At 44.2% G+C, this 26,615-nt stretch overlaps 3 protein-coding genes across 5 annotated transcripts in view; 2 read left to right on the plus strand and 1 right to left on the minus strand.

Annotated features, from left to right (window-relative positions):
* Nucleotides 1-1,346: 1,346 nt before the first annotated feature.
* pdcl (phosducin-like) lies at nucleotides 1,347-4,974 on the minus strand. 2 transcript variants are annotated; one of them, XM_035521165.1, is made up of 5 exons: nucleotides 4,881-4,974; nucleotides 4,116-4,299; nucleotides 3,597-3,778; nucleotides 2,953-3,228; nucleotides 1,347-2,152 (listed from the first exon to the last, which is right to left on the minus strand). In XM_035521165.1, exons 2-5 carry the CDS (start codon nucleotides 4,288-4,290, stop codon nucleotides 1,874-1,876), a joined length of 912 nt encoding a protein of 303 aa, XP_035377058.1. In that variant the 5' UTR covers nucleotides 4,291-4,299; nucleotides 4,881-4,974; the 3' UTR covers nucleotides 1,347-1,873. The 2 variants fall into 2 exon arrangements, with proteins under 2 accessions (XP_035377058.1, XP_035377059.1); XM_035521166.1 differs by having other exon boundaries at nucleotides 4,868-4,967.
* Nucleotides 4,975-7,110: 2,136 nt separating this feature from the next.
* stbd1 (starch binding domain 1) lies at nucleotides 7,111-10,985 on the plus strand. The gene is made up of 2 exons (XM_027017758.2): nucleotides 7,111-7,479; nucleotides 8,048-10,985. The coding sequence occupies exons 1-2, from the start codon at nucleotides 7,215-7,217 to the stop codon at nucleotides 9,694-9,696; spliced, it is 1,914 nt and encodes a 637-aa protein (XP_026873559.2). The 5' UTR covers nucleotides 7,111-7,214; the 3' UTR covers nucleotides 9,697-10,985.
* A 9,016-nt stretch (nucleotides 10,986-20,001) lies between these two features.
* Nucleotides 20,002-26,615, plus strand: part of shroom3 (shroom family member 3) — a 44,249-nt gene continuing 37,635 nt past the window's right edge. The window contains exons 1-2 of one of the 2 annotated variants that reach the window (XM_027017730.2): nucleotides 20,002-20,509; nucleotides 20,638-20,901. In XM_027017730.2, coding sequence (XP_026873531.2) covers nucleotides 20,755-20,901 — 147 coding nt within the window. In that variant the 5' untranslated portion in view covers nucleotides 20,002-20,509; nucleotides 20,638-20,754. Of the gene's footprint in view, nucleotides 20,902-26,615 lie in introns of both variants that reach the window. The other variant, XM_027017731.2, reaches the window with a different exon arrangement.

Here is a 26,615-nt window from a genome sequence, read left to right on the forward strand (position 1 = left end):
AACCTGAATGGAAACAAATGTCAAATGTTAAACTACTGCATAATAAGTTTGCGTTTCTTTATATTCACGAGACGTGCACTTTATGTGTTTTACCCCGATTTTACGTCATCCTGAGTCTTTTCGCGTAAGCGTAAGAATGGCAGCAGTTCTGTTAAACTGATGTGTGGTACATCTGATAGGTTTAATTTAATCTAGAGTAATTAGAGCTGCTCAGCCTCTCCCTGTGTTTTCCTGGTAGTGAGTGAAATTCTGTCTTAAGATTTTTATAGCTAGTACTATAAAGGGTATTTTTGATTGGTAGTAAATTAATTTTTAACACAATTAGCTGATGATAGTATCCTCTCCCTCCAAAATGAACATCAAATTTCAAATACTGAAGTTATTAATGAATTCTCAAGGGCAAGTCTTCTCAAGGAAAAGTCTCAAGGGCATTCATGGTGTATTTCTCAATTTTAATAAGTATGAATTAATGCCAGTTAAGGATTGCTGTAAGTTTTCAGATTCCAGTGAAAACAGACATTTTATATTTAGGAATAATGATTACAATGGCTCAAGAAGCCTTATAAATGTTAATCATGGCATTGGCAATGCTTGTTAACTGTGTAGCAACTATCCAGTGACGGTTATTTATTTACTTTGGCATTGTAAATATGTAAAACATTTTGGCAAATTTTTTTGTGCCTTTAGGGTCTGTAATAATACTGATGAACAGTATTGCTTTTTGTGGAAATGTGTATTATTTGGTCTTTTTAAAAATTGAGTTAAACACAAATGTGAATATATGATAAATCTTATTCTTATAGTGCCTGAGTCATACAAATGTAAATTCACTGGTAAAAGGCCAATTTTTTTTTTTTTGCCTTTGAGATGGCTTTATACTGAAATAATCCAGACATGTTTGAATCCAAAATTTTAAAGACTGTTAAATCATATATGTCCTTTAAGATTTTTGTAGTATATCACACTAGCAAATTTATGTATGTGTAAACTGTTATATGTATACTTTTATGTATGCATTTGATGTTGCGCATGTTGTCTTTTGAAAAGGAAAAAACCTTTACCAAAACATGTGAATGAAAACCCAGTATGTAAAAAGTACCCAAAACACTGATATGGAGTTTACACTAGACTGTGGTCTTGTCATTGTTTATCTGGGAACATCACTGGTTTCTCCTAAAATGACTATAAACCGGATTTAGTTTGGCTGGATAGTCCTAAATTACAGTAGCTATACTTATAAAAGTGTACTTATGTTAACTCTTTTTCAAATATTATATTAACTAACTTATCAAAATTGTCTCTGATTCTAACTCTTCATTGCAATAAATCAGTACATATGAGAATCATGAACATCACAAACAGGTTTATTCATTGTGGACATAGTGGGAACATTTATAAAAGGTATAAAACTAGGTTCTGGAACAAAATTCATATCTAAAAGGAAAAACAATGCACATTCAAAACAAAAACTAAACTCAATCAACTAAAAGTAGAATAAATAGATACACATGCATGGATGTTTATGACTGGTTCTGCCTCCTGAATTGCATACAGCAGAAACTAAATAATTCACACTCAAGAAATACATGGTAAATAAACAGGTTTCTGGTATAATTATGTGGTGACCCACATATTTGTCTGCTCATTTATTTAATTCAGTGATTTAAGTGTAACTTAAAGCTCACCTTACCTCATATTGGCTGATTACAGTAAAATATTAGAAGGGTTCTGATTAAAGTGCACCATGAAAGTTGGTGTATCTACATGTGTGTTTATACACAGACATGAGTCCTGTCTTGGTCACCTCAACTGCTCATTATGCGATAGTGAATCAGCTCTGTGTGCGCACCTATCTGTGCATGTGTCTGCACGTCTAGTCTATATCCAGATCGCTGTCCGAGTCGCTGGCATGTGTGACGGCCGCATTGCGGATGGTGGAGTGCGTTGGCGGGGCTTTCTCTGGAAGCAGCCCATATTCCTGCAGCAGCGCCTCCACGTCTGTGGCGTAGAAGTCGTCACCCAGCTGGTCAGAGACACGCACAAGGTTACCCACCAGCTCTCCACCGCGGTACAGCAGGAGGGCAGGTAGGGCGGAGCTCCGGAACAGGGCACTGGTGCCCAGCACAGAGCCCCTCGCCTGGCAGAACTTCACCTGCATGGAGCGGAGACAGGGAGGACCATTACCATAGAGACCATGCAGAGAAGGAAGTACATTTATTCTACGCTGCAGAGTTCTCTGAATGACACTGAGAATGATCCAAGCACATCACACTGCCTCCAAAAAGTCAGTGGCACTACATCGGAAACACTGTCAGTTTCATGTTCAAGGAAGTGCCGGATGACGTACTATTTCCACCAAATATTCCAGTACACGAGCTCTTTGAAGTGTTACTGCATCCTTTCATACAACGGTGATGGAAAATCTTTCCCAAGTTGGCTGAACCCTCAAACCTTCACGTGACATATTAAGGTTTGCATTTGTTGCATACTGGATGCTATACGGCATACTACTACTATACGGAACTGGATACTATACTGCATACTAAAGCATATATACTGAATGCAGTATGCAGTATACAGTATGTAGTAGGCTATTTGAAACAGAGCGCTTCACTGACTGGTACTGAAGCTGCTCAACCTAAACACTGCTTGTTTCTTGGTAATTTTCATGCAGTTATTTAGTGTTATTTAGGGCAAAAATGAGCTCTTGCTTCCTTTTAAGGTCATCAACGCTAGTACATCTGCATCAAGTACTATGAGGTGCTGGACAAGGCAGTGACCAAGCATGCTAAACAATCTACACTGGCTTTCATTCAAAGCTAACAAAGTTTGCTTGTTTGAATCGAGTACAACTTCACACAGGGGAAACGGAAGAGGCCGTTTACTTGTGGCGACCGGCTGTGCTAACCGAGTCTCGCTGGTTTTCGCTGGATGTCAGCGGCGGTGTCTCACCTGGGGGTACTGCAGAGCCAGACAGAGGAGGCTGCCCTCCATCGCCTGGCAGGCTGGCACGTCTGGCTCGAAGATGTGGACCAGCACCAAGGTGCTGCGGCCCTCTTCATCGATAGCGCGCAGGAACTCCTCGCCCGAGGAGACGCCGATCACGCGCTCGAAACGGCGGCCACCACTCAGTTGCCGCCTCATCTCCTCCATGCGCTGTTGCCGGTACTGCTGGAGGAAGGCCTCGTCGTCATCGTCCTCCTCCTCCTCCTCGACCCGCAGAGTGACCTAAAAGACGAGGTGAGCAATGGGGGGGAGAGAGCACGAATGAACAAAAGAGATGATGAAAAACAGAGGCGTCAAAAAAAGAGAAACACAAATTAGTGAAGAAATGGAAAAAAGGAATGAAAGCTAGTGGAGCTCAGTAAAGAAGAATCTAGCAGCGAAAATGCAACATTAGCAACGTCATCATTTTGTGCGCTGAATTTTAGGTAACCTCACATTTATAACTATTAAATGGCACTTTTTGTATTCTTTTATTTTTTTTATCTGTGACAGTTTCTGTATTCTATTGTATGTTTTTACATTCTCTAGATCGCATTCTGTAAACCACTGCACCGAGCGTCAGATGAGAGGGAGGCAAGATGGAGTCACACCTTGCCGTTAATCTTGTCCTGCAGCTCCTGTTGATTCTGCTTCTCTGCCTCCTCATCCAGGTTGGACCGGCAGGTCATGCTCAGCTTCCTGATCAGGCGCTCCATCTCCTTCTGCTGCTCCACCCGCTGCTCCGTCTCCAGCTGCTTGTACTTCCTCCAGTCATTGATCACGCCCTTTGGGCCTAAGGAGAGAAACAAACACGTGATATGCCAGCAAATGTGCAAATAAGACAAGAGAGACATTAAGACTTGTGCTTTGCAGTGTGTGCATGGAAAACCTTTTTAACTTATCAAGTTTAAGTTGGGAGGTCTGTTTCGATGAATCGTGCAAAAATTAAGGAATAAAATTGACAGATATGTGTAAATAATTTAATGTAACAAGTGCGCCGACACAGGTGGCCACAATTCTGATATCCCTCACAACACGGAAGTAACAGAAGCCAGCCATCTGTAGGTAAGGGTAGTGAAACCTCCCTTGTGCATGGGGGTATCCTCAGGAATGCTCCGGAGGTAACGCACCGGTGTTGACAGCGGTGCCATCGGGGCTGTAGTCGATCTCTGCCTCCAGCGTGTCCTGGTCCCGGATGCTCTTGGACTGGCACTCCTCATCCTCGTGATCCGTCTCTTCATCCTCGCTGCTACTGCAGTAGTACTGCAGCTTCTCACCCAGGAGCTTGTCATCCAAAGTTGTCATTATTGCACGCTGGGAGGTTGGGGAGAAGAGACAGATATAGAAAACGTATCTCGTGTGCACTTATATACAAGTGTTACAACGCCAGGACAGTGCAGATTTAGTGTGGGTAAGTAATCGACTGTTCGATTTGAATGTAATTTTTGATGTAAATCACCCCTTATGATTTGTTTATTGGATTTAGATTAACTCCACTAGGCAGCATTCAGTGAGTAGATGCTTTTGATCCCGAAGACCACTGCCGTTGCTGCCACTGTTTTGCATTGATCAAAGCACCTGTGGTGTTTACTTTCTGGTGCCCTAACAGACTTTATATCAGGGAGGCATCATCTACGGGCAGAGAATCAACACACTCTTTCCCCTTTCTCTGTTTAAATATTATGAGGCATAAATAAGGCGTTAATTCCTTTAGGAGCAGCCACCTATCGCGCTGCACACTCAACTAGCTTTAGCGACATAGCTGGGACCCATCGCTAGCTAGCTAACACGCCAGATAATTGCGTCAATATAATAAGACGCAATACACAGTCGTCTAAAATAGCGACTAGTTCAATAAGACGCTATAAAGTCAACAACATACATTATAATCTTACCAGGAAAATATCCCAGTGGGAAAAAAAATGGTTGAAATTTCCAAGACCTAGCTTATGAAAACAAGTCTCTTCCTGTCACTGTGACTATATGACGTTCCTGTTTCAGCGTTAACGAACCAATCAAAGAAAAGAACAGGCAAACGACTACAGCGCCAACCAATCAAAATAAAGAAAAGGGCCCGCGTCATTGTGTATTCCATCACACGTCACCTTTTATTAATTTTTCTTATTCTTAGGTGACTGTCATTACTATTGTGAATGAAATTGATGTATGTGCAATTGATGACAGATCAAAATGTTTTATTTTTATTTCCAGGAGCCAACTAAAAGGAGCCATTTCCTAATCTTCAAATATTGTGAAACCTTAATTTTTTTAAAAACCTCAAAACAGCAAGATATAATTTTGCTATATATAGGCTACAGTCTTTTATAATCAATCGCATACCAAGCATTTTGCAGTGAGAAAATGCATGCCCACGGGTGTCACATGGCTAACCCTAACCCTCTTACTGGGGACCAGTTCACAATAAGCACCCTCCTCCCAGCACCAGATCTGACCGTCCTCCACTAGGACGAATTTCCGCTCCGTGTGGCTCCCAGAGCACAGGGCCATGGTTTCAGTCCAGAACCTTCCCTCAGGAGCAGAACGAAGTTGTCCCAGGGCCCAGGTCCTGCTGGCTCCCTGTCACAGACAGCAGCAGGCAGGGAAAGCGCATGTACTCTGAAGGGCAACAGCACCTCCTTCGGAGACTGGCTCTTAGGACTGAACGCCTGGGCGTCTCCTGGGTCAGTGCAGCATGGTGCAGGGGTTTTCACCTCCGAGGCTCTCTCAAGGTCGTCCGGCTACATCTGCGGCCTGGAGGGGCGACGCTCCAGACCATCTGAGCTCACGACTGGGAGCCATCGGAATGTCAGACACATTGACGCGCGGTTTCCTGGGCCGCGCGGTGCTTCTGGTGGCCTCTTCTCAGCCCTTCCTGGCTCTCCTCTCTCCACCCTCACTCCATACCCACCCGCAGACCTGGATGTTCAAGGATCTCATTCTGGCTCCTGTAGACTCCAGCCGAAGCAGAAGGTCACAAAAAGGTAGAGCTGGCAAAAGAGAGTGATAGAAAGAAAGAGAGGGGACCTCCGAATTCAAGAATTCTGATCAATAAACTGTTGCTTTTATATCCATCTTCACAGTGTCTTGCCCATCATGCCACTTTAATCTGGCAGTCATGGCAGAAGCAATGATATCCTCAAAGAGAGTGATGTTGAATGATAAATCCACCCAAGCCAATGATTCAATCAATCACAACACTGTCTAGTGCAAGATGCAACTCAAGTGCCAATCGCCCAGGTAGATTTACTCAAAACCTCTCAAAGCAGCTTTGAGAAAATCGAAATAAATCCTATGAAAACTGCATTTTAACACTGCGTTCAGCCTATAGATACTGCAGTGTCCAGCAGGTGGCAGTGTGTATATATATATATATATATATATATATATATATATATACACACACACACACACACACACACACACACACACACACACACACACACACACCAATTACAACACAGTAAACACACAGACAAGGAACAGAGCACTATATCAGATTTAAAACCTCAAACATCTACATCTATAACATAAAAAATATTGCATGGAGACGCGCAGTTCACTTACTTATATTAGGCTAGTTTTTGATATATTAGAAGTGGAATTTTCATACCATAAATGAAAATATGCATACAAACGCATGCAAGGGAGGGGGGAGGGGGGAGGGGGTTATGTAATCTTCATTTGCATCCAATAAGTCAGTAACAGGGATAGTGATGTCATTAACAGGGGCAGTGAGATGCCAATCAGTTTTGGGTTAAAAAAGACTATGGAGACACACTCTTAATTCAATAGATTTTTTCAGCACTGCCTGTTTCCCAAACAAAGTAATGGAACACGGTTATGTCCCGCTTTACAAAACACCATAAACACAATATAGTGAAATTGGCAAGCATTCATCAGAATATGTGTGTGTGTGACGCAACCGCTTGGGTTTGTAAGTAAAACTAAACTGATAGGTTAACGTATATACTATGAAGCTGATAGTATCACAATGTCTAAAATCAAAGGTGTTGGACGATGTTTAATCAGCTATTCACCCTTGACGCCATGGATCTGTTTGGGTGCGTGAGAGAGAGGGGCGAGAGGGAGGGGGGAGAGAGAGGAGCCAATTGGCAGAGAGCTCACCTGATCGCGGGGAGTGTTTTTATCTGTGCCGCAACAAGAGGTCACATTTCGAACGCTTGGCGTAGAATGTAGTGACCACCGACATCAAAAGAGCTATCGCAACAATGTCCGCGAAAAACAGGATACCCGTCGCGTTGGACCGGAGCAGTATGAATTCACTTTTCGGTTTGGCCGGGGGATATGGAACCGTGGTCACCGTGGGGATTATTGCTGTGCTGTCGGTGTGTGCTGCGTTTTTCATTTACCGATCCTTCAAAGGAAAGAGAAGAAAAGGCTGCGGGAAAAAAGTAAATGAATCGAGGGAAACGGAGGGGAAGAGTCCGCTGTGGGGAAAGGGGCGAGACGATGACCCGACAATCGAGTCAACAGGTAAAACGGACAATTGTTGAAACGGTTCATTTTAAGATATGTTGAATATGATGATTCTGCGACGCCATGGAAGCATTGCTGGTTTTGGTGTGGGCCGCGTGTGCCACTTGTTAGCCTATTAACAGGATGATGTAAGCCGTGCTTCCAGCGTGCACGTAGCACGCACACGCACTGATGCAGGTAAAGGTTTGCCATGAAGCCGTCACGTGATTGAGCTGACGTCATCGCCTTACCTTATGAATGGGTTAAAACGTCTGTATCAGTCTTGCTTCATTGTGTGGCCTTCTTTTTTTTTTGGGAGTTTTTGACAAATGTGTAGCAGGTTGGACACACCAGATTACCGTATCTATTTTTTGGTTTATTGATGATGGATACATGTCTATTCGCATATGAATGTGCTATACTATGCATTGTAGCAACAAACAAATCAATATGCATTTCTGTATATAAAGTGGATGGGTCTTGGTAAAAATTCTTAGACTATGACTAGGTTCATTAACTCTACTGAAATTGCTTTCTGATGCATATCCTGAAAGTGGTCTCACTGTCCAACTGCTTCCTTTCTCAGAAGGAAGTGATGACGGAGCCTCTGAGGACTTTGAAACGGACTCTGGCGAAGCAGTAACCCTGTCCACGGCAAACATGCAAATGCCTTCTGACCTTTTAGTGGAGGACCTTGGAGAAACCACCCAAAATGACCAGACCGCACCCACCGAGGACCATCCGGCGATCTTGATATCTGACCTGAGTCGTCAGCATAGCGAGGGTCACGTGAAGCGTGACGGTGGGGCTGGTATTTGCGACGATCCCGAGAACATTAAGGTGCAGCCTGATTTGTGCGAAGATCATCGTGAAGGCAGTAAACCCCCAGAGGACGAGCTCGAGGTCCGTCTGAAGGAGAATGTGTTTAACGGCGAGGACGAGAGCGATGAGGCGGAGACCCATGGAGACGCCGATGAGCCGTCTGAAACGGAGAGCGCCCAGGAGACGATGGATGCCAAAAATGTCCCTGTTGACAAGTCCCAGTTGGAAGAGGATCTGCTGGACGGCACTCTCTTGACACCAGAAGCTGTGAACAAGCTTGCTGAGGAAGAGGTTACAGTGGCGTCTGCGCTGAATGTTTCTCCGGACCAAAACAACTGTTTGGAGGTCAACTGTAAAACTAAAGAGAAGGAAGACTTGGAGGCTCCGAACAAAGGGTTGGAGAAAGGATCCGACTGCCGTTTTTCCCGGGAACCTGAGGCTGGCTGCTGCGCCCGTGATGAACGGTCCAACCTGCCTAGCAGTAGCTTGGTGTCGGAGAAGCGAGATGATACGGAGGTTCAGGTAAAAGGCTACCGAGGCTTTAGTGACAGTTTTGGCAGCTTTGGGCCAACGCTGAGCAGCACTGGAGGGAATTTGGCCTCCCCGAGCGTCGGGTACGAGCACCTGCTTGCCAGTCCGCTGCAGGGTTACCTGGGCTTTGCCACACCCTGCCCGGTGGGCGTGACCACGGCGAATGTGGGCAGGGAGAGGGCAGCGGTCAGGGGGAGCTGCAGTGTGGGCACACCAGTGGAGGCGAGCCGTGACAAGAACGAGATCAATATCATGGAGGCCATTATGGACAGCAATGAGTGGCTAAGCACTGGACCCGAGACCAGAGACCTGTCCTGGCCAGCTCAGACTCAGAGTAACGCCGGCCACGGCATTAAGACCAACGCGTCTTCAGTAACATCAACCGCAAGTAATACCGTTTCCGCGCCCACCACAGACGTAGCTTTGCTTAATCGAGCCACGACTAGCAAAAGTAACGAGGAAGAGGACCAGTCACACGAAGAGAAGATGGTCACACCAGAGCAAGCCATGGTGGGCGTCGTCGACGACGACGACGATGATTTTCCCAATAAGAGAGTTGCGGCAGTGTCTCCGATGCCCCAGCTGGTGCGGGTGAGCTTCAGGGTGCACTACATCACGCGGTTCCAAAACCAGCTCCTGGCTGTGACGGGGAGTCTTCGTGAGCTCGGGGAATGGGACAGCTTCGTTCCTCTCCAGAGAGGAGAGGGTGGCTTCTGGGCCGGCACCGTTGCCCTTCCCGCGGAGAGCCACGCCGAGTGGAAGTTCATCCTGGTGGAGGACGGGAAGATCCGACGCTGGGAGGAGTGCGCAAACCGCCATCTTCTGGTGACCGGTCAGGAAGGGGAGGAGATTCACCTTGATAAAAGCTGGGGGTGCATGTAAGGGGAAAAAACCACCACCAACAACAACAACAACAACAAACCGACTGTTTCTATAGCAATAACAATAATTGCAGGTGCGTTATTCTAAGCAAATGTTAACATAATCATTGACTATTAGGCTAATGTGTTATCCAAATGAAGCATGAGGCTGCGGTACTGTTATTGTAGCAATAATCTAACATATTTACAAATATGCACATTTTAACCTCAATCAGTGATTTGCTTGTCTGTCGATTTGTTTCTGGTCATGTTAAAAGCATCTGTCCTGTTTTGAAACTTTGGCTCTTTAACCAGCAATAACAGTATTTAGACATTTAACAGGAAATGGCTTGTCCTGCCCAACTCAGAGAAATGGTTTATTTTTAAAGTGACTTGGGTGTAATAGTATTTATGCAATACCATTTTGCTATATATAGATATTTATGTAAATATGAGAATATTTTGTATGTAGGCTGATCAGACATCTATATACCTACCGAAGCAGCATCTGGCTATTAAACGCGCTAATCTGTATTTGCACAAAACTGCTCAGTGTTCAAGCCAGAGCTTTTCCTCGTTGTTGCCACATTGTGAATGAGTCACTTTTGCATGCAAGTGTTGATGCTTACGTAATCGGGGAAAGCGGCTCCCTCGGTGTCGGGGCAACAGGTTCAACGGGTGGTGGCTTTTCTGTAGTCTGGCACCTCACTCGGATGGGCAGCCACCTGCTCCGCGCTAGTCTGAGACCAGTTTATTCATCCGCCGACCCAGATCCCAGCCTATGAGGGACTTTCACAAAGGAGGATTTTTCCGTCAGGTCCAATAGCCGTGTGTTCCTTTTCCTGTTGGCCCACGTGGGCTTCCTGCCTTGAGGTGTGTGACGAGCATCTTTGTTAGCTGACGAAATGTGTCTGATGGAATGGAAGAACAGGAAAGTGGTCTCAAAGTACAAAATGCAACATGAATATTTTATGATTTTTGTCCTACAGCCAGGCAGAAATGTGTGCATTAATGATATGAAAATGTGAAAGATACATTTACTGATGGCTTTCAGAACCATGGCTCATTAATATTAATGCATTTACCACCACAATTTTGCCTTACAAAACAATGTTCTGCTTTTTTCTTTTTTTTTTTTTCCTTTTTCTTTTTTTAACTGTACATATATATGTTTGTGTCCTAAAGTCATGTTTTATATTTGGTTTAAATCACAAATTGTACCACTTGTGGGTGTGTAGCTTATGGTTATTAATATTTTCCTGTAGTATCAGTGGAAGTGAGTGGATCTAATAAAAGTCATTTTAAGGCAAATATGACTTATTTCATATTTACCCCCCAACGCTGCATGCTTTGAAGGCAAACAAATGGGACCAAAATTGTCCTTTCACATTTTTTCTAATTCTAAAATTCTGCATTAACAACAAGGTCCCACTGACTTGTCCTGATGCAGCTCAAACCTGTTTCTGCATCTCATGAAGTCTACTCATACTGACTTCTGACCTGACATGACCTCCTGTACGTGTATGTCATGGTCTCCAGTCCTTATAGATAGATTTTTAAAATGGGCCTCTCTTGTCAGTGGCAATCTTGGCAATCAGAATAAAAAGTAAAAAGAACACAATAGAAAAGTATAGGAGATGTATAATTTTATTTAATATGTACATGAATAATGGAGCAAAACATTTGCCTAGATTTAAGAGCTAGCAGGTCTTCAAATTAAAAAAAAAAAAAAGCTTTGTAATAGAGTGAAGATTTGCAATATTATCACAGTGCTATGCGTTTATATGAAGGGGGAACCGGGTCTTGTGGCCGAGGCTGGCTGCAGTTGTTTGTAGCTAATCACCCTCTCAGCAGATCGGATGATGCATGGCCTTTGTCCTTGGAGGCAGCAGTGTACCAAATGGTGATGGAGGAGGTGAGCACGGACCCGATGATCACAGCGTAGAAATGCACCATAAGCAGCTTTGGGAGGTTGAACTTCAACTGCTGCAAGAAGTGCATCCTTTGCTGTGCCTTCTGGTGATGGAGTTGATATTTTGCTCCCACTTGAGGTCATTGGTGATGGTAGTGCCCAGAAAGCAGGAACATTCCTCACTGACAACTGGGGAGCCACCCAGAGTGATGGGGTGAACTTCATGAAGTCGACATCCACCTCCACTGTCTTTAAAGTGTTCATCTCAAGGTTATTTTGGCCACGCCAGGATATTAGATGGTCAATCTCCCCACCTTGAGTTCTAATCTCCATATTTCTTTAAAGCTGCTTTGTGACGATGTCTGTTAAATATAGCTACACAAATAGCACTGTATTGATCTGAGAGCTGTTTGTTGTGTGTATCTGCCCTTTATATGTACATGTGAATAAGAGATGGGGTTTGTGTGTGTGGGATGTGTGTATGGGGGGATACAAGCTGTTTTGCCAAGCTCTGTAAATGATTAATTTGGCCTGAATCAAGAGAGAGCATTTTAAGATCGAAAAGAGGCTAGAAGTGACAAAACTGTTTAGTCACAGAACAATCACAAGTCCTGTAACTAACCATCATCAGCCACCCCTAAAAGCTGGAACAGGGGTGAAGAACCTTATCAGCAAAGAAGTGCTGTGATTGTACGCTGTCTTTCCAAATAGGCAGGAGCACACAATTCCACTTGTATAATCAACTGGGCTGATCAACAGTTGAACAGTAGATCTCTTGCTTACTTGGTTGGATCAAAAACCTGTAATTATTGTATATGTTAATGAAAAAATCTCAATCAATTCTGAAAAAAAAAACAACAAAAACCCAAGAGTGGCCTGGAAACACTGGTGGAGTCCAGCTCAAAAGCTTCTGGGCTATGACATCATCCAGAGCAAGGGTAGGAGTCCAGGAGTTCTGTGATGATGATGATGATGATGATGATGATGTAGAATCCAGATTAGACTACAGACATCTTGTATGCTCAGAAAAGAGGCTCTTCTCCAAATAGCCCAGTTTACCTGTGAGAGGACAGGAAAAGGCAAATGATCTGATATTGACTTGCCCTTCGTGGTGGGTTCAGTAGTCTACTTTCAAACAAGGCTGGACCGTGAACTTTCATAAAGTTTCAAAAACGCTTGGTCAAGGTCTCATGGATAAACCTGTTAAACCCAAACAAGTCACTATAAGAAAACATTCCAAATCTAATCCGAAAGCAGCAAGTGAGCACCACACCCAAGATCAGTAACAGTTACATTAGTCATGACTGAGGGTCTGAAAGCAGAAGCTGGTGAATAAATGCTGATCTAGGGCAGGCGTCATGAATGAAATTGTGATGTTAAAAATCAGCACTGCAAAACAGCCAAAATGGATTCTGTTCAGAGCATGGCTGTGCTCATGCAGCATTAAAAAGAACTATTCAGCTGTGTCCTAAAAAAGACATCAAACACAAGAGAATGGGAGAAGAGAACCTCTACCCCAAAGTCAATAAATCAAATCAACTCTGGAGAAAGGAGAGCTGTATAAGAGGGTATCGGATTTGTTAAAAATAAAATTAATATAGAGTCAAACATGGACATAGACCTCTATGGGTGTTTTGGAAATTCCTTAATGATCATATATTTATTTAGGGTACTAAAATACTGCATTCTGATACAAATACACAAGCATGCAATAAGACTAACCACACAAATGAAGCACTACAGATACAAAAAAATTATGAGTAATTATACTGACACCTAGTGGCCTGGATGTTACAGAGATTCTATACTAAATCTATTTTAAACATGGCTGCCTCTATGTGAAGGACCTGCTCTATGGAGTACAAACATGTTCATTTTAGGACTACAAACCAATTTGATTCTTCATCTCATACGAGCTGCACTTTATTAACAAAAATAAATAAATGATCACTTGTTTGTTTCTTTATGTTGGAAGAAAAATTATTTATTGTTCCTTTAAAACATGGGCATGTAAATGTATTGTACAGTCACCTATAAAGGGAGTGATAGCTGCAAATTTTAGAACTTCTCATTTGAGCAATAAAAGTAATTTGGTTTCACTCTGTACAATCTCTCACGTCTGCTTATTTCTTAATTTGGAGTGAATTTCTCCCACATATCCATCAGTATTGCTAAAGTCCAAATGCTGTTTCACCCTCTTTGTGATGCGTGTGCTTTTTCAGGTAACACCGCTCCCCAAGTTAATCCTTTTCCATTGTTACCGTTGTGCTTGTTAAATAAAGTGTTTCATTGAAATTAAATACAGCATTCCTTCGTGGCAACACTGAAATATGATTTGGGTTTGAGGCACCTGACGGGAGCATTTACGTTCCCCTTACAATGCAAGCGATAGGTGTTAAATCAACAAATGTAATGCTGGAATTAAAATGAGGGTCAGCCTCATGCTTATGTCATAAAAGTCGGTCAGTGCTTCCTCATTCTAATCATGTGCAGATTTGGCTCAATGTGGAAGCCATTTCAGTGCCAATAATTACTTACAGTCGTTTCTTAATAATATGCCTTAAGATGAATAGAAAAATAATGAGCCGTAATAATATGGGTTTACGAGCTTAGCGCTTCAAATTGTTAGTGCCTCTGCATGGTGTTAATTTGGTAGAATGGTTGCGGGTGTGTGTTACTGGTCTCATTTTCATGGTCCAGGATATTAAGACTATGTGCATGCACAACAGAGAGAGAGATAGAAAGAGTCATATGAGAGACAGGATGTAATTCTAGACCTAAAGGGTGACACTGTATGGTAGCAAAGAGACCTTTGACCTTAATGATCTCTCTCTTAGAATGGGTATGATGAAAATGTTGGGTTTGACTCCAGTCACCTTTGTTCAGGATAGTAACTTTCTTGAACACCTGGAGTAGTTCAGTAGTGCAGGTCTGTTGCAAACGGATAAATGATTTCGACCTAAAATACGTTCTCAGTCCATACATATGTGCACACGCACACAAATAACTATAGCTGGCATTAATGGAGAATCCTATGCATTTCAGTGACTATTAATAAAGCATTCTCTCCCCTCCCCCGTCTCCTCCACGTCTCCACCAGCACACACACCCCTTATCTCCCCCTAACGCTCCTGTTCCCCCACCCCCAAATGGTAGTCCAGTAGCTGCAGCCAAGCTTTCTTCTGGGACATTCTAAAAAAGGAGGATAGGTTGGTGCAGGACACGTGTCAGAAATAGACTCCGCAGATAGCGGGAGTCACCCACAGGACTTTAGCGCGTTCGGCGGTAAGATTTAGGAGCGAGCCGCACAGCTTTGCAAATGATGCTTTAGCGAAAGCCCCGCAAAAGGTTCCCAAATTGCAGAATGAGCCCGGGACCACATATGTTCGCCGTGTTCCTACTGGTGTGACTGCTGCTACTGGAAAGGACTTGTAACACTCCCTCCCCCCGATCTGAGCTTGTTCCCCGATAAGAACCTAGCAAAGACTTTAGCCCAGGACCAGGCTTACGCAGTGTGTAGAAAAACTAGAACTATCAAATGCGCTAATGAGGGCTTGGCTTCATTAATGAAGCGGGCAGAAAAAATCCTTGGGCCGTGTTGCATTAAAACAAAGCATTTCAGTGGCGGGAGAGATTTATCACAACACCTGATACGTTAAAGGTCCCATGAGTAATCAGACTCGGAGCCCTTCTGCTGATTCATGTGTCTCTTCTTCTCTTCCCTCTGTCTATTTTAGAGCAGTAGATGGTGGTTTGTAGGTCATGCGAAGGGAAGAAAAGAACAGCACCATAGCTCCTGGTCCATCTGTAGGCACTGAGAGTGGTAGCCTTCAGATTGGTTGTCAGGGCAACAGTACAGTGGTGATAAAATGTTCTGTTGTTACTATTTGTTACATTTCTTTTATTATTATAGTTTGCTCTGGAAAATGAATAACTGTACTGGGGGTGTACATGTATCTATGTGTGTGTGTGTGGGGGGGGGGGCACATATGTGTATGTGACCATGTTTATTATATCACTGACATAAGACATTTATTTTCATTGAGTAGAATTTAAAAAAGGTAGTCTGCATCCACTTGGCTGGCAACAGTTGGTACGTGTCACTGTCTGAGGCTTCTGTCCAAGTTTCATCTTGTGTGTGTGTCTGTGTGTGTTTGAGTCTGCACATTTGAGCACAAACATCCCAACAATAACAGAGTCTGTAAGTGGTGGTCCAGGGTCACTGCTTGTTATTTGCTCTTGTAAACATTCCACTCTAATAAAACTTCAGAGAGGGAGTGTTTTAAGACTGAAGTTCATAACATTAACATGGCCTCCCACACAATTAAAACTTGGCCCAAATTTAGAGTTTAGAGGAATTGTATGCATGGTGTGTGCGTGTGTGTGTGTGAAAAAGAGTGTAAGGAGAGAGAGTCTGTGTGTGTGTGTGTGTGTGTGTGTGTGTGTGTGTGTGGTCACATGTGAATGAATTACAGGCTGACTTGTCTCTTCCTCAGCTGTCTAAACTACTGAACCCCTTCAGTCACATTTTTTTTTCTGTTCCACCGCCCCCTGCTGGTTAGACTTAGTAATACACATTTCTTATCAATGGTTGTCTACCTACGGTTCTCCTTAGTGATGAGAAAATATCTACACTTACACACAGGACAGGATGTTAAATAGATTACAGTTTCACATAGGGTCTAGCCCATTTACTTCATGCTAGAAACCACAACATCACAAACTCTTTACAAGGGTTTCACTGAATTAAGCCTACGACACCTCCAGAAGGCTCAACAGTGAAGTCTGGCATCTCAGACCTACTCCCCTACATACTCACTTTTAAACCAACCACATAGGAAAAAATGAGTAAAACTGAAACAGTTCAAGCCAGTGTCAAAGCACAGATGACAATCTCTTTGTCACTTTCTTTGTGGTCTTCTTTGTGGTAGTTTCACTGGCAAGTCAATGTCATAAATATTTTACATCTCCCTCTTTTATTTTCCAGTGATGCACTGCTGAATGTGGTACCATGCGATGCTCTTCTGAACCACAGTGAAAAGGCACAGGTCCATCTCTCCGAATGCCATTGCCGAGAGGCACCACTGTGCGCCGCGACTCTCCTAGGAAGTGAGAGGGGGAAATCAATCTCATCTCTGGGTTATTTACGGTCACAACATGTTTTCCCACCATGAACTGAACGCCATGTTCAGTAATCAAGAGCTTATAGTCTAAACAGAGAGAGAAAGAAAGAGGCAGTGAGATGGCAATGATTATTCCTACTTTGACTGTGAATTTTCCGTTTTTACCTGTTGGTGTCCTTGGTGCCAGTATAAAGCTAGATGAATATGACTGAGCTATAGTAATGCTGGAGTGATGAATAGTAATTAATTTACTGTCCTCCAGTCCAGAAGAACACTTTTGCCTCATATGTATCACCTCCTGTTGCCATAGATATTTTGTTGTTATAATATCTTTTAACAGGCATCCTTCTTTTCAACTACACAACCCAGTGACTGAGGCCACATATGATCTGATCTGAGGTCAGTTCATTACTTTTCCACTCCCCAAGCTCTACATCAGAACTCCAGCAGGTGAACACTGGTTCTGGATCAGATCAGTGTCACACTAAAAATTAAGTAATTATTTGATGTAATTGAATAAATGGTCGACACAAACATACAATAACAAACAATAACTCAAATACACTGAGTTGGCCAATAGCTGATTAAACGTTTTGCTCCTCTGGGTATTATGGTATGGTGATGTAAACTACACCTCTCATATAGACTGGGTCTAAGGAATTCTCTGCGTTGACATAACTAATGCTGGTTGGGAGATCTCTGAAGCTTTAACACTCGCTGTCTGCGGTAAAGGTACAAGGCTCAGATTAAGCGTTACACCACACACACACACACACACACACATACACACACACACACAGTACAGTACTGCCTACTGTAAGTAGTTTCCTCACAACATGCACAACTGTCCTGTGTAAGTACATTATCACCATAACGTTATGTGTCATCATCGCTGCATAATCCCACCTTCATTTTTTCCAAAATCTTTCTTGTCAAATGCCATTCCAAATGACATCATTCTAAAAACAAACACAAAGTCACACAGACACACACATATAGTGAGGCTTTATTTATCGACTTTTGTTCTTCAAAGCAGTGCTAGAAGAATAACCTCGTTGGACGGACGGTGGCAAGGTCATCAGAAAAAGTGATCAGACGGGTCTCGGCCACGCCCGCTGCGTCATGCTGCAGGTGCACTTAGGTGTGCTAGCAAATGAGTCGTGTCCTCGGACGCTATGCTCAGATGTGATTTAGGATGAGAGGTGTAGCGTTGGAGGCTACGCTCACATGTGCTTCGAGGCGCGCAGGGTAGTGTTACCCCGAGGTGTTTGTGAGCGTTTCTTCTCCGCTCTGTAATTGCACGTTTCAGCTATCAGAAAAGAGGTTTGGAGACCGGCTCGAAACTACCGACGTCATAGTTCCTTAAAAACTACTTTTCTGACTGGCTTCCAAGTTCCAAAGTCCGTGTGATATTTGTAATCCAGTGTTACTGAATGTATAGAATGTATTGTTTCAAAATGTATAGATATATGTAAAGCAATGAAAAAAATTATGATGAATTTGACATTAACAGGAGCTAAACGAGTTCAGATCAGTGTAGAAGTTAAGCCTTACAGCAATAAGGCAAGGTGTGATTTCAAATAATTAACTACCTCATTAATTAAGAATAAAAGGTCTGTTGCAACATGTGGACAAATATCTATCCACTGTATATAAAACAGACATGGCATTATATTTGGAATTGTGTGTTTAGAGTGTCTGTGTGCGAGAGAGTAGGAATAAATGGCCTGTCACAAGAACACTTTAGCATACATTATGAAGTCTGTCAGAATATTTTGTATGTTTTCCTGTGAAAAACAATTTGAAACAACCAGAGTGATCTAACACTAGTACGTAGAATGTTCCAGAACAGAAGATCTCATTAGCAGCAGGTTGTGAACAGTATTAATAATGCATAGCCTGTCCATTGCTGGAGCAGCAGAGAGACCCCTGACATCAGTTTCCCCCAGGGAACTCTCCCACCCCCTTGGGTGATCACCCGCCAGGTTCATCCACTTTGGGTCGATTCGGCTGCAAGTGGAAAGATTATTAATCCAGTGGGCCTTTTTTTCTGAAAATGCTTTGGCACAAGAAATTTCTTCACTGAAATAAACTGAAAGCATCACTTAAAATGCTTTTAAAATGCCATGTGTAAGTTCCTATGAAAACAGAAGGCAGAATTCTTTGCTCAGATATAGTGCTTGCTGCTTTTGAGCGGTTAGCCTGGTTCCTATCGTTTATCTGCATCTGTCTTTATACCCACCATCAGGGTTGAAGCCCCACTGCTTCTAGCAGTAAAATAATCACAAACTATTTTATCAAACCAGGATCTTCCAACAACCCAAACACACGTTTGGAGCTTCTCAGATACAGGCGTAGCAGAGCTGTGGTGATGCTTTGGCATTTCTTGGTTTGAACTTTAACACTTTGATCAGGAATAGCTATAACTTGCAGGAGTCTTGCAGGAAACCTACCGCCTACTCTCTGATAGCGGAGCCTTGCGGCCGCCACACGTCCCACAATGAGCGCGGGGGGTCTCCCAACGACTCACTCAATACTTCCCCCTTCACAGCCAGTAACCCCGCGCCCAGATCCCGTAGTGTAACCTAATTGTTAACGCTAGTCCAACTCATATTTTGCGAAGTTCAGTATACATCCTACTTTTCGTGCCTTTGTCATATAAATTTATGTCACGCAGTGTGGCAAACAATCTCACTCGTCTCGGTCAGTCTTTCTGGGATGCCTTGGTTAAAGCTATTTTCTAGCATGTAGTTTATTTTAAAGTTATTGTCTATAAGGTCATTTTCATAAGAGTAGAGCAAAATGATCTTTGAGATAATGAGCGTCATAGCAGATGGATCAAGCATAATGATCTGAAAATAATCTCCAGCAATGGCGACACTCCTGGGCATTTAGTCTCTGCTCTCTAATGGGAACAGTAGTCACTAGTATAAGGTCACGCAGACACCAAGAATGTGTGCCCCAAATATCAGATCACCGGAGGAAATAGCATCTCTTCAGATCCAAATGGTGATATAAGTTTGTAAAAGATTTTTTATTTCATAGGCTTACTTCCTATCTTACCTTGGAAGATTTTTATCAGACGTTGAACAAAGGGTGAACGATGTTCTGTTCTTCTCTAAGTGTGGACTCGACATTGTGAATGAATCAGATTGAAATCAAAAATGACCGGTGCTGATTCGACCATCACACACACACACACACACTACCGCTCTACAGCCGCATGAAGACCCACGGCTAGGCGCATGCGCATTTCGCCTGTGCTCTGACGGGCTATGGAGCGGGGGGGGGCAGTCGGGTTCCCCATCCATCGTTTCAAGAGAGAGAAAAAAAAGGTCTCAGCGCAACAAAAGACAAGAAGTCGGAAATGGATTTGACAGATCTGGACTTGACCAATCTCAGCGGGACCTTGGTATAAAGGCGAGATACTGTATCGATTCGGATGGTTGTGGGAAGGCGCCGGGCTGAACTTTCTGACGTGACTTCGCCGAGCAAAGCCTCGAGCAGCCCGTTCGCGAGGCAGCCGAGCGCGCGCTCCTTTCTGTGTACTCGGTGGATTGTGGCAAATTCCTTTGTAATGTTAAAATGAAGTCGGAAGAGGGAAAAGGCTGATTAAAACTAAGCGATGAGACCATTGCTTCGAGAAAAACAAACAAACAAAAAAAACCCCTCTCCCTTAGATTTAGAAAAGAACGGTGACTCAAATCGTAGATGTTTTATTTCAGACATGGCACTGTAAGATTTTTATTTTATTTTTTTTTGTAGTTAGACTACTTTTGCGCTGATGGGAGGACTCTGAGGTAAATAATGTGCGAAAGGTGCAGCCTTACAGGAAACTAGTTCTACCTCGTTTCGTAACTCAGAACGCGATAATGCGAAGAAATGGTTGACCACACTGAGGTGACCGTGCATGTTTTAACATGTGCAGGTTTTTAAAAGGAATCGCAGAGGGACAGACCGGACAGCAGGGCATCCTCTGTCGTCTTGCTTTCCCACAAGCCGCTTTTGGCGGACCCGGTAGCCTGGGACTACCTGTAGTCCGACCATGGATTGCAGCCCGGCAGCCATCGACAGCACCATGGTACAGAGAGGAAATTCGCTGCTTGTTGAGGCTCGGTTGCAGGGCGGAGCGCCCTGGGGTTTCACGCTCAAAGGTGGCCTGGAGCACGGAGAGCCGTTAATCATCTCAAAGGTAGGGTAACGGTCTGTCCGGTATCGGCTTACCGCTCAGTCTTTCAAAAGAAGACGGGCTTTTTGTGTGTGTGTGTCCGCTCGCCCGGTCACCATGGTTACCTGAGTACAACGGCGCCTGTCTTGAATGATGTCAATATGCGTCAGTCGACGGGTCGTCTTTATGAAGCTTTGAAAGAAGAGGAGTGGGGTGGTGTGTATTATGTCACAGTGTAGGTGCCGAAAGGAACCAGGGTTATGACTGAAGGCAGGCCAAGGGGAGGTATCTCAAGTCTTTGTGCATGATTTAACTTATAGCCTATACCATTTTTTTTTCATATGCGTCGGGTCCAGCGTGTTTAATAAACACTTCACCCAGAAGCAGGACCCTTTCATTTTTGCTTATGGTTCTTGGTCTAGAAAAGTAGAATTTAGAGCTCCAGTTGATCTTTGTTGGGGCTTGGGACATCTAGAATTAGTCTGTAGACGTTTTAACAAGTGTTGGAGAACTCTGTGGGCGGTGGAGTGTGGTGGACACATTTTCCCTCTTAAAGCCCTTTCCTGGCTCCACTGAGTGCTGCTTCGTGTGTGTGCGCGCGTGTGTGTTTGTGTGTGTGTGTGCGTGTGTGTGTGTGTGTGTGTGCGTGTGCGTGTGTGTGTGTGTGCTAATCTCTACTCGCGTGATCCCTTTTTAGCTAGGACACACTGTATGCATACATGATTCATTTCAATTGTTCCAGAATTTGGGACTGAATCACAAAGTGCAGCAATGATGGTAACATCACTGAAAGGAGGAGGTGAGCAGAAGAAGGGAGAGTTGATGAAAGAATAGAGTCAGAGAAAGACAGAATAGGGAGAGAGGAAAAAAGAAGAGAGGAAAGGCCTAAACCCAAGCTTGATTCATATGCTTTCATGCATACACAGTCTCTCTCTCTCTCTCTCTCTCTCTCTCTCTGTCTCTCTCTCTCTCTCTCTCTCTCTCTCTCTCTCTCTCTCTTTCTGTCTGTCTCTGTCTCTCTCGCTCTCATTTTTTCCCTTTCAATAATGGCTTGTTATCACCACGTCTTATATAATTGTCTTCTATATACAGTCACTAGACCATTGTTTGGACAGTATGCGTTTCTCCTACTGTGGTATCATGAAGTTTATGTTTCATTTTCAGCTATATCCAGCTGTTATACTGCTTCATGACAGATCCAGCTAAAAAGCCTGTCTGTTTTACAACACTTGTTTAGTCACAAGGACATACTTAAATTGTTTTTTCTGATTAGACAAATCTCTTTCAACAAGTACTTGTTATATAATGACCAATGTTCCCAAAACAGTCTAATTTTGCTCCAGGCCCTTAAGATGATGTTCTGTCACAAGGTGTTAAAAAAGTGTAGTGGTTTATTCCTGTGACCATAGACCAGCAGTTTTTCTGCTGTGTCTGGTATTTTGTGGCAAGTGGCCTGTTGATTATAACAGTAAAAATATTTTAGAACAGTGCACAAGTTATTGCTTGCTTTCTAGTTGAGGAAGACTTATAGAAATAGCTGTAATTAGTCTTGGAACCTGAGCCAGCAGGAATCAATATTAATAGTGCTAGAGTGTCAACCTCTAAGTGCTCGGGATTAGCGGGAGGGAAAGAGGCAGCTACCTTCCCTGAATTTCTCACCTTTTTCTTGACTATTATTAGCACACTGCTTAATCATTCCTGCATGTTTTTGGTACATCAGCAGACTGTTTACAAGTTCCCACTGCAGACATGAAGAGGGAGTCACAGACAGGCATGAAGAGAGAGTCTCAGACAGGCATGAAGAGAGAGTCTCAGACAGGCATGAAGAGAGAGTCTCAGACAGGAATAAAGAGGGAGTCTCAGACAGGCAAGAGAGTCTCAGACAGGCATAAAGAGGGAGTCTCAGACAGGCATGAAGAGGGAGTCTCAGACAGGCATGAAGAGGGAGTCTCAGACAGGCATGAAGAGGGAGTCTCAGACAGGCATGAAGAGGGAGTCATAGACAGGCATGAAGAGGGAGTCATAGACAGGCATGAAGATGGAGTCATAGACAGGCATGAAGAGAGAGTCCCAGACAGGAATAAAGAGGGAGTCTCAGACAGGCAAGAGAGTCCCAGACAGGCATGAAGAGGGAGTCATAGACAGGCATCTAGAGAGTCTCAGACAGGCATGAAGACATTGTTTCATGATTTGTTGTGTTTTAGGATTTGTGTTTGGGGATCCTCAGCCCATAACCTACCTGAATCTGACAGACTAAAAAGCAAATATTTGCCCAACATCTCATATTTCCATTACCTTGTTCTGAAGTTTGCGCAAGGATCTTGTGAACAAACTTGTGTGGAAAATTTGCTCGATGGGCATTAAATCTCAAAGAAAACACTGGTCTGAAGGAGGTACAATAAGCAGACGTAGGCCCTCAAACCTTATTTGGAGATGTGCATTTCTTATGACTGCTCCTTGGCCAGCTGAGCTCACAGGATCTGGAGGCCAGAGCATGGAGCCCTCCGAGAGTCTGTGGATTTGCAGATTCTCTGGCGACAAGGAGGTGGTGGCGGGTGGGGTGGAGATGAGCGGGTCTGGATCCCCCAACAGTTCTGGAAGCCCTTTGTCCATCTCTCGTGTTTGTTTACAGACTCAGCAGTGATCGGCACCATGAGCTGCAGTTGCTCATGACGATTCTTCTCCAAGTAGGATGTTATGTAAGAAGAGAACCAAGAGCACAAAAAAGGTGGTTTTAGAATGTTAAGATGGACTGCACATCCCAGGCAACTTTGTTAGAGTTCATATGTGTGCGGCGGACGTCCCTGTAGTCTCACAAGTTCACGTCATTTCAGCCTCCTGCTGTCAGTCAAATGCAGATGAATATGCGTATGCTGTCCAGTACACTGATAGCAGTGATTGTGTAACTGTACGAAAGTGAAGTGCAGGAGCCCAGCAACACACACGAAGACTGTAGCATGTAGAAGCTATAACCTGGGACCAGTGGCTAATAGGAGTTGCCTGCCTTTGCTGAGTGAGTTTTTGCGGGGTCACGGAGTTCATCGTGGCAGCGACCGTAGCGCAGCATCAGCACGGCTTAGCAGCCGGTACTCGGGGAGGTTTGAATGCGCAGGGCCACTTTGATGTGGCTCTCTTTGGAGGGCGGAGCGTTTGTGCTGCGTGTAGTGCTGAATGGTGAACAAAAGTGAAACAATAGCGGAGGAACCCACCCCCACCACCCCACAAACCCGCCGTACACAACCGCCTGCAGGCCGGCATCACCATGGCAACGGAAGGACCCTGGGATGCGGCTTGGTCCGGGGTGTGCTGGGGGCGGTGGTAACAAGTGACAGATGAAATAAGAATCGACAGCTTTGAGGGGGTAACTTCGAGAGGGGTGGACCTACGTGGCGAGATAGACTTGAGGCAAAGAGAGAGAATAGGAGAGGTGGCAGAAAGAAGGAGCGAGGATGAGCAAGGAGAGAGAAAAAGGGCACGTGGCCAGGGAGATTAAGAGGAAAGGAGCAAGCAGATATATCTGGTCACAGTGTAACGGAATACAGCCATGCCAAAAAAAAAAGCTTCTTGGAAATGAACAATGAAGGGAGGGAGAGGGAGGGAGGGAGCGAGGTGGGAATGTGGAAGAGAGGGATGTTAAGGAGGTGAGAAGTTCCCTCTGCGGTGGCGTAAATGTCACTAAGCGGATTCTTTCAGTACCTCGCACTCTAATCTGCTCTTGAGTGCGCGCGTTGTGCGCGCGTTGTGCGCGCGCGTTTAGATGTGTCACTGCACAAAAGCGGTCTCCCCCATGACTTAATCACACAGAGAGTGGACAGTGAAAGAAACGAAGAGAAAGAGGGGGAGAGATGTTTGTGAAGATGTCGCTTTGTTTTAGTTTTTGTTTAGCACAAAGAAAAGGGTCTTATTAGGCAGGCAAGCCAGCTACAGGTTAGAGACGGGGGAGGGAGGGAGAGCGAGAGAGAGAGAGAGAGAGAGAGAGAGAGAGTGTATAATGTGGTCAAGCTGAGTAGTGCCGCCTACGAGGGGCAAAAGTTCAAAACATGAACAGCATAAAACATCTTACACCCGTACAAACACACATACACATGCATGCACACGCATATAGACACACTGGCTCTCACACACACGAGCACACTTTTCATATTTCCTAGTTCACTTAAGGTAGCTTTATTTGGTATTCCCATATTTAGTTACAATATTGCAAAAATGTTGAAAGATATTTCTAATCGCCCCTCGCACCCCACTACACACACACACACACACACACACACACACACACACACTGTCCTTGCCCCCCCTCACCTTCTCATCAAGAACTGGGGAGTGTCGACAGGAATGCGGCCCAGTGTTCTGGCACAGGTCCAGCATAGAGACACAGAGAGAGAGGATAAGAGAGAGTCAAGGGAACTGGAAAGAGAGAAAGACGGAGAGAGAGAGACAGGCGAACAGAGAGAGGGGAATGTTCTACACTGGAATCTGCAACAGGTTTTGCTTTTAAACAAAATACGTGAGGGGGATCATAGAGACACATGCGCATGGCTGCACACATGTACACACACACACACACACACACACACAAACGTCACACTGCTTGGATAATCGATGCACCCTCTCCTCTTAACACGTCTGGGCTCATTCCCAAGTGCATCGTGCCAAAAGCTTCACATTAGCTTGCACAGACCGGTGCCCTCTGACCTCAGAGCCGAGCGTGATGGGAAGGCTACGGGAATTAGCCACCTCGTCCGGCCTGGCTCTCAAAGCTTTGTTTGGGCTGGCTTGGCTCCACTCTCTTAAGCAAACCCGTCCGGAGGCCATTCTCCCGACTCCGGCTCCGCAGGAACAGGCCGTGCTTGTGCTTCGGCTTATCCAGCGGCCAGGGGAGACATCCGAAAGGGCGGAAAGGAACAGAGGGAGGGATGTCACAGGCAGAGTGGGAAGAGAGAGGCAAGTCTCAGATCCAGGTGACCTCAGACATGTTTGGTGTAATCTGGGGCACTTTTAAATGTCACTCTGCTGACTAGTGTGCAGTAAACATTTTCCCAATTGCATAACAGCTGAAAACACATCCCTAACAGGCTGGGACAGGAGGGTTGCCATCATTTGCCATCATTTTCATCTGCTTCCTGTAGCTTGGATTGTTTTTGTTTGTTTGTTTGTTTGTTTTTGCATAAATTACTCTTTGAACTGCCTCCAGCACAAACCCAGCAATCCAACATCTGCACTTCCACTTAATGGGAGAGTTTTTCAGAGGGGGTGTGGTTATACGAAGGGCAAAGCAACTATAGGTATGGGGATAGTATATGAGGGGTGGAGTTATGCTATAAAAAAAAAAAAGTTGGGCTACCAAGAAGATAACTGGTCCATAGTACAAGTACGTGCAATTCCCAACTAAGTCCCCAGAACATCATTTTTACAGAGATACAGAGTTGTGCGATAAATTATGCGGTGTACAGAGAAAAGGCCTTCATTGTTTATACAATGCAGAGTACCTCACTCTGTAACAGCACTTTAGGGGCTGCTCTGAAACCTCAGATAAAGGCTGCAGCCTGCTTTTTATCTGCGTTTATCGCCACTCAGTGGTCTTCTTAATGCAGGTCCAAAAGCTTTTACCTTAAGGGCAATATAAATGTCGCATACTTTGTTTCCCAGTGGGACCGTTTTAACCGTTACGCTGCCTGAGTGCTTCCTGTCACTAGACCTTTTAGATAAGCCAGTGCCAGTGTGGGGCTGAATGGAAG

Source organism: Electrophorus electricus, chromosome 22 (assembly GCF_013358815.1).
Source record: "Electrophorus electricus isolate fEleEle1 chromosome 22, fEleEle1.pri, whole genome shotgun sequence".
Lineage (NCBI taxonomy): Eukaryota > Metazoa > Chordata > Actinopteri > Gymnotiformes > Gymnotidae > Electrophorus > Electrophorus electricus.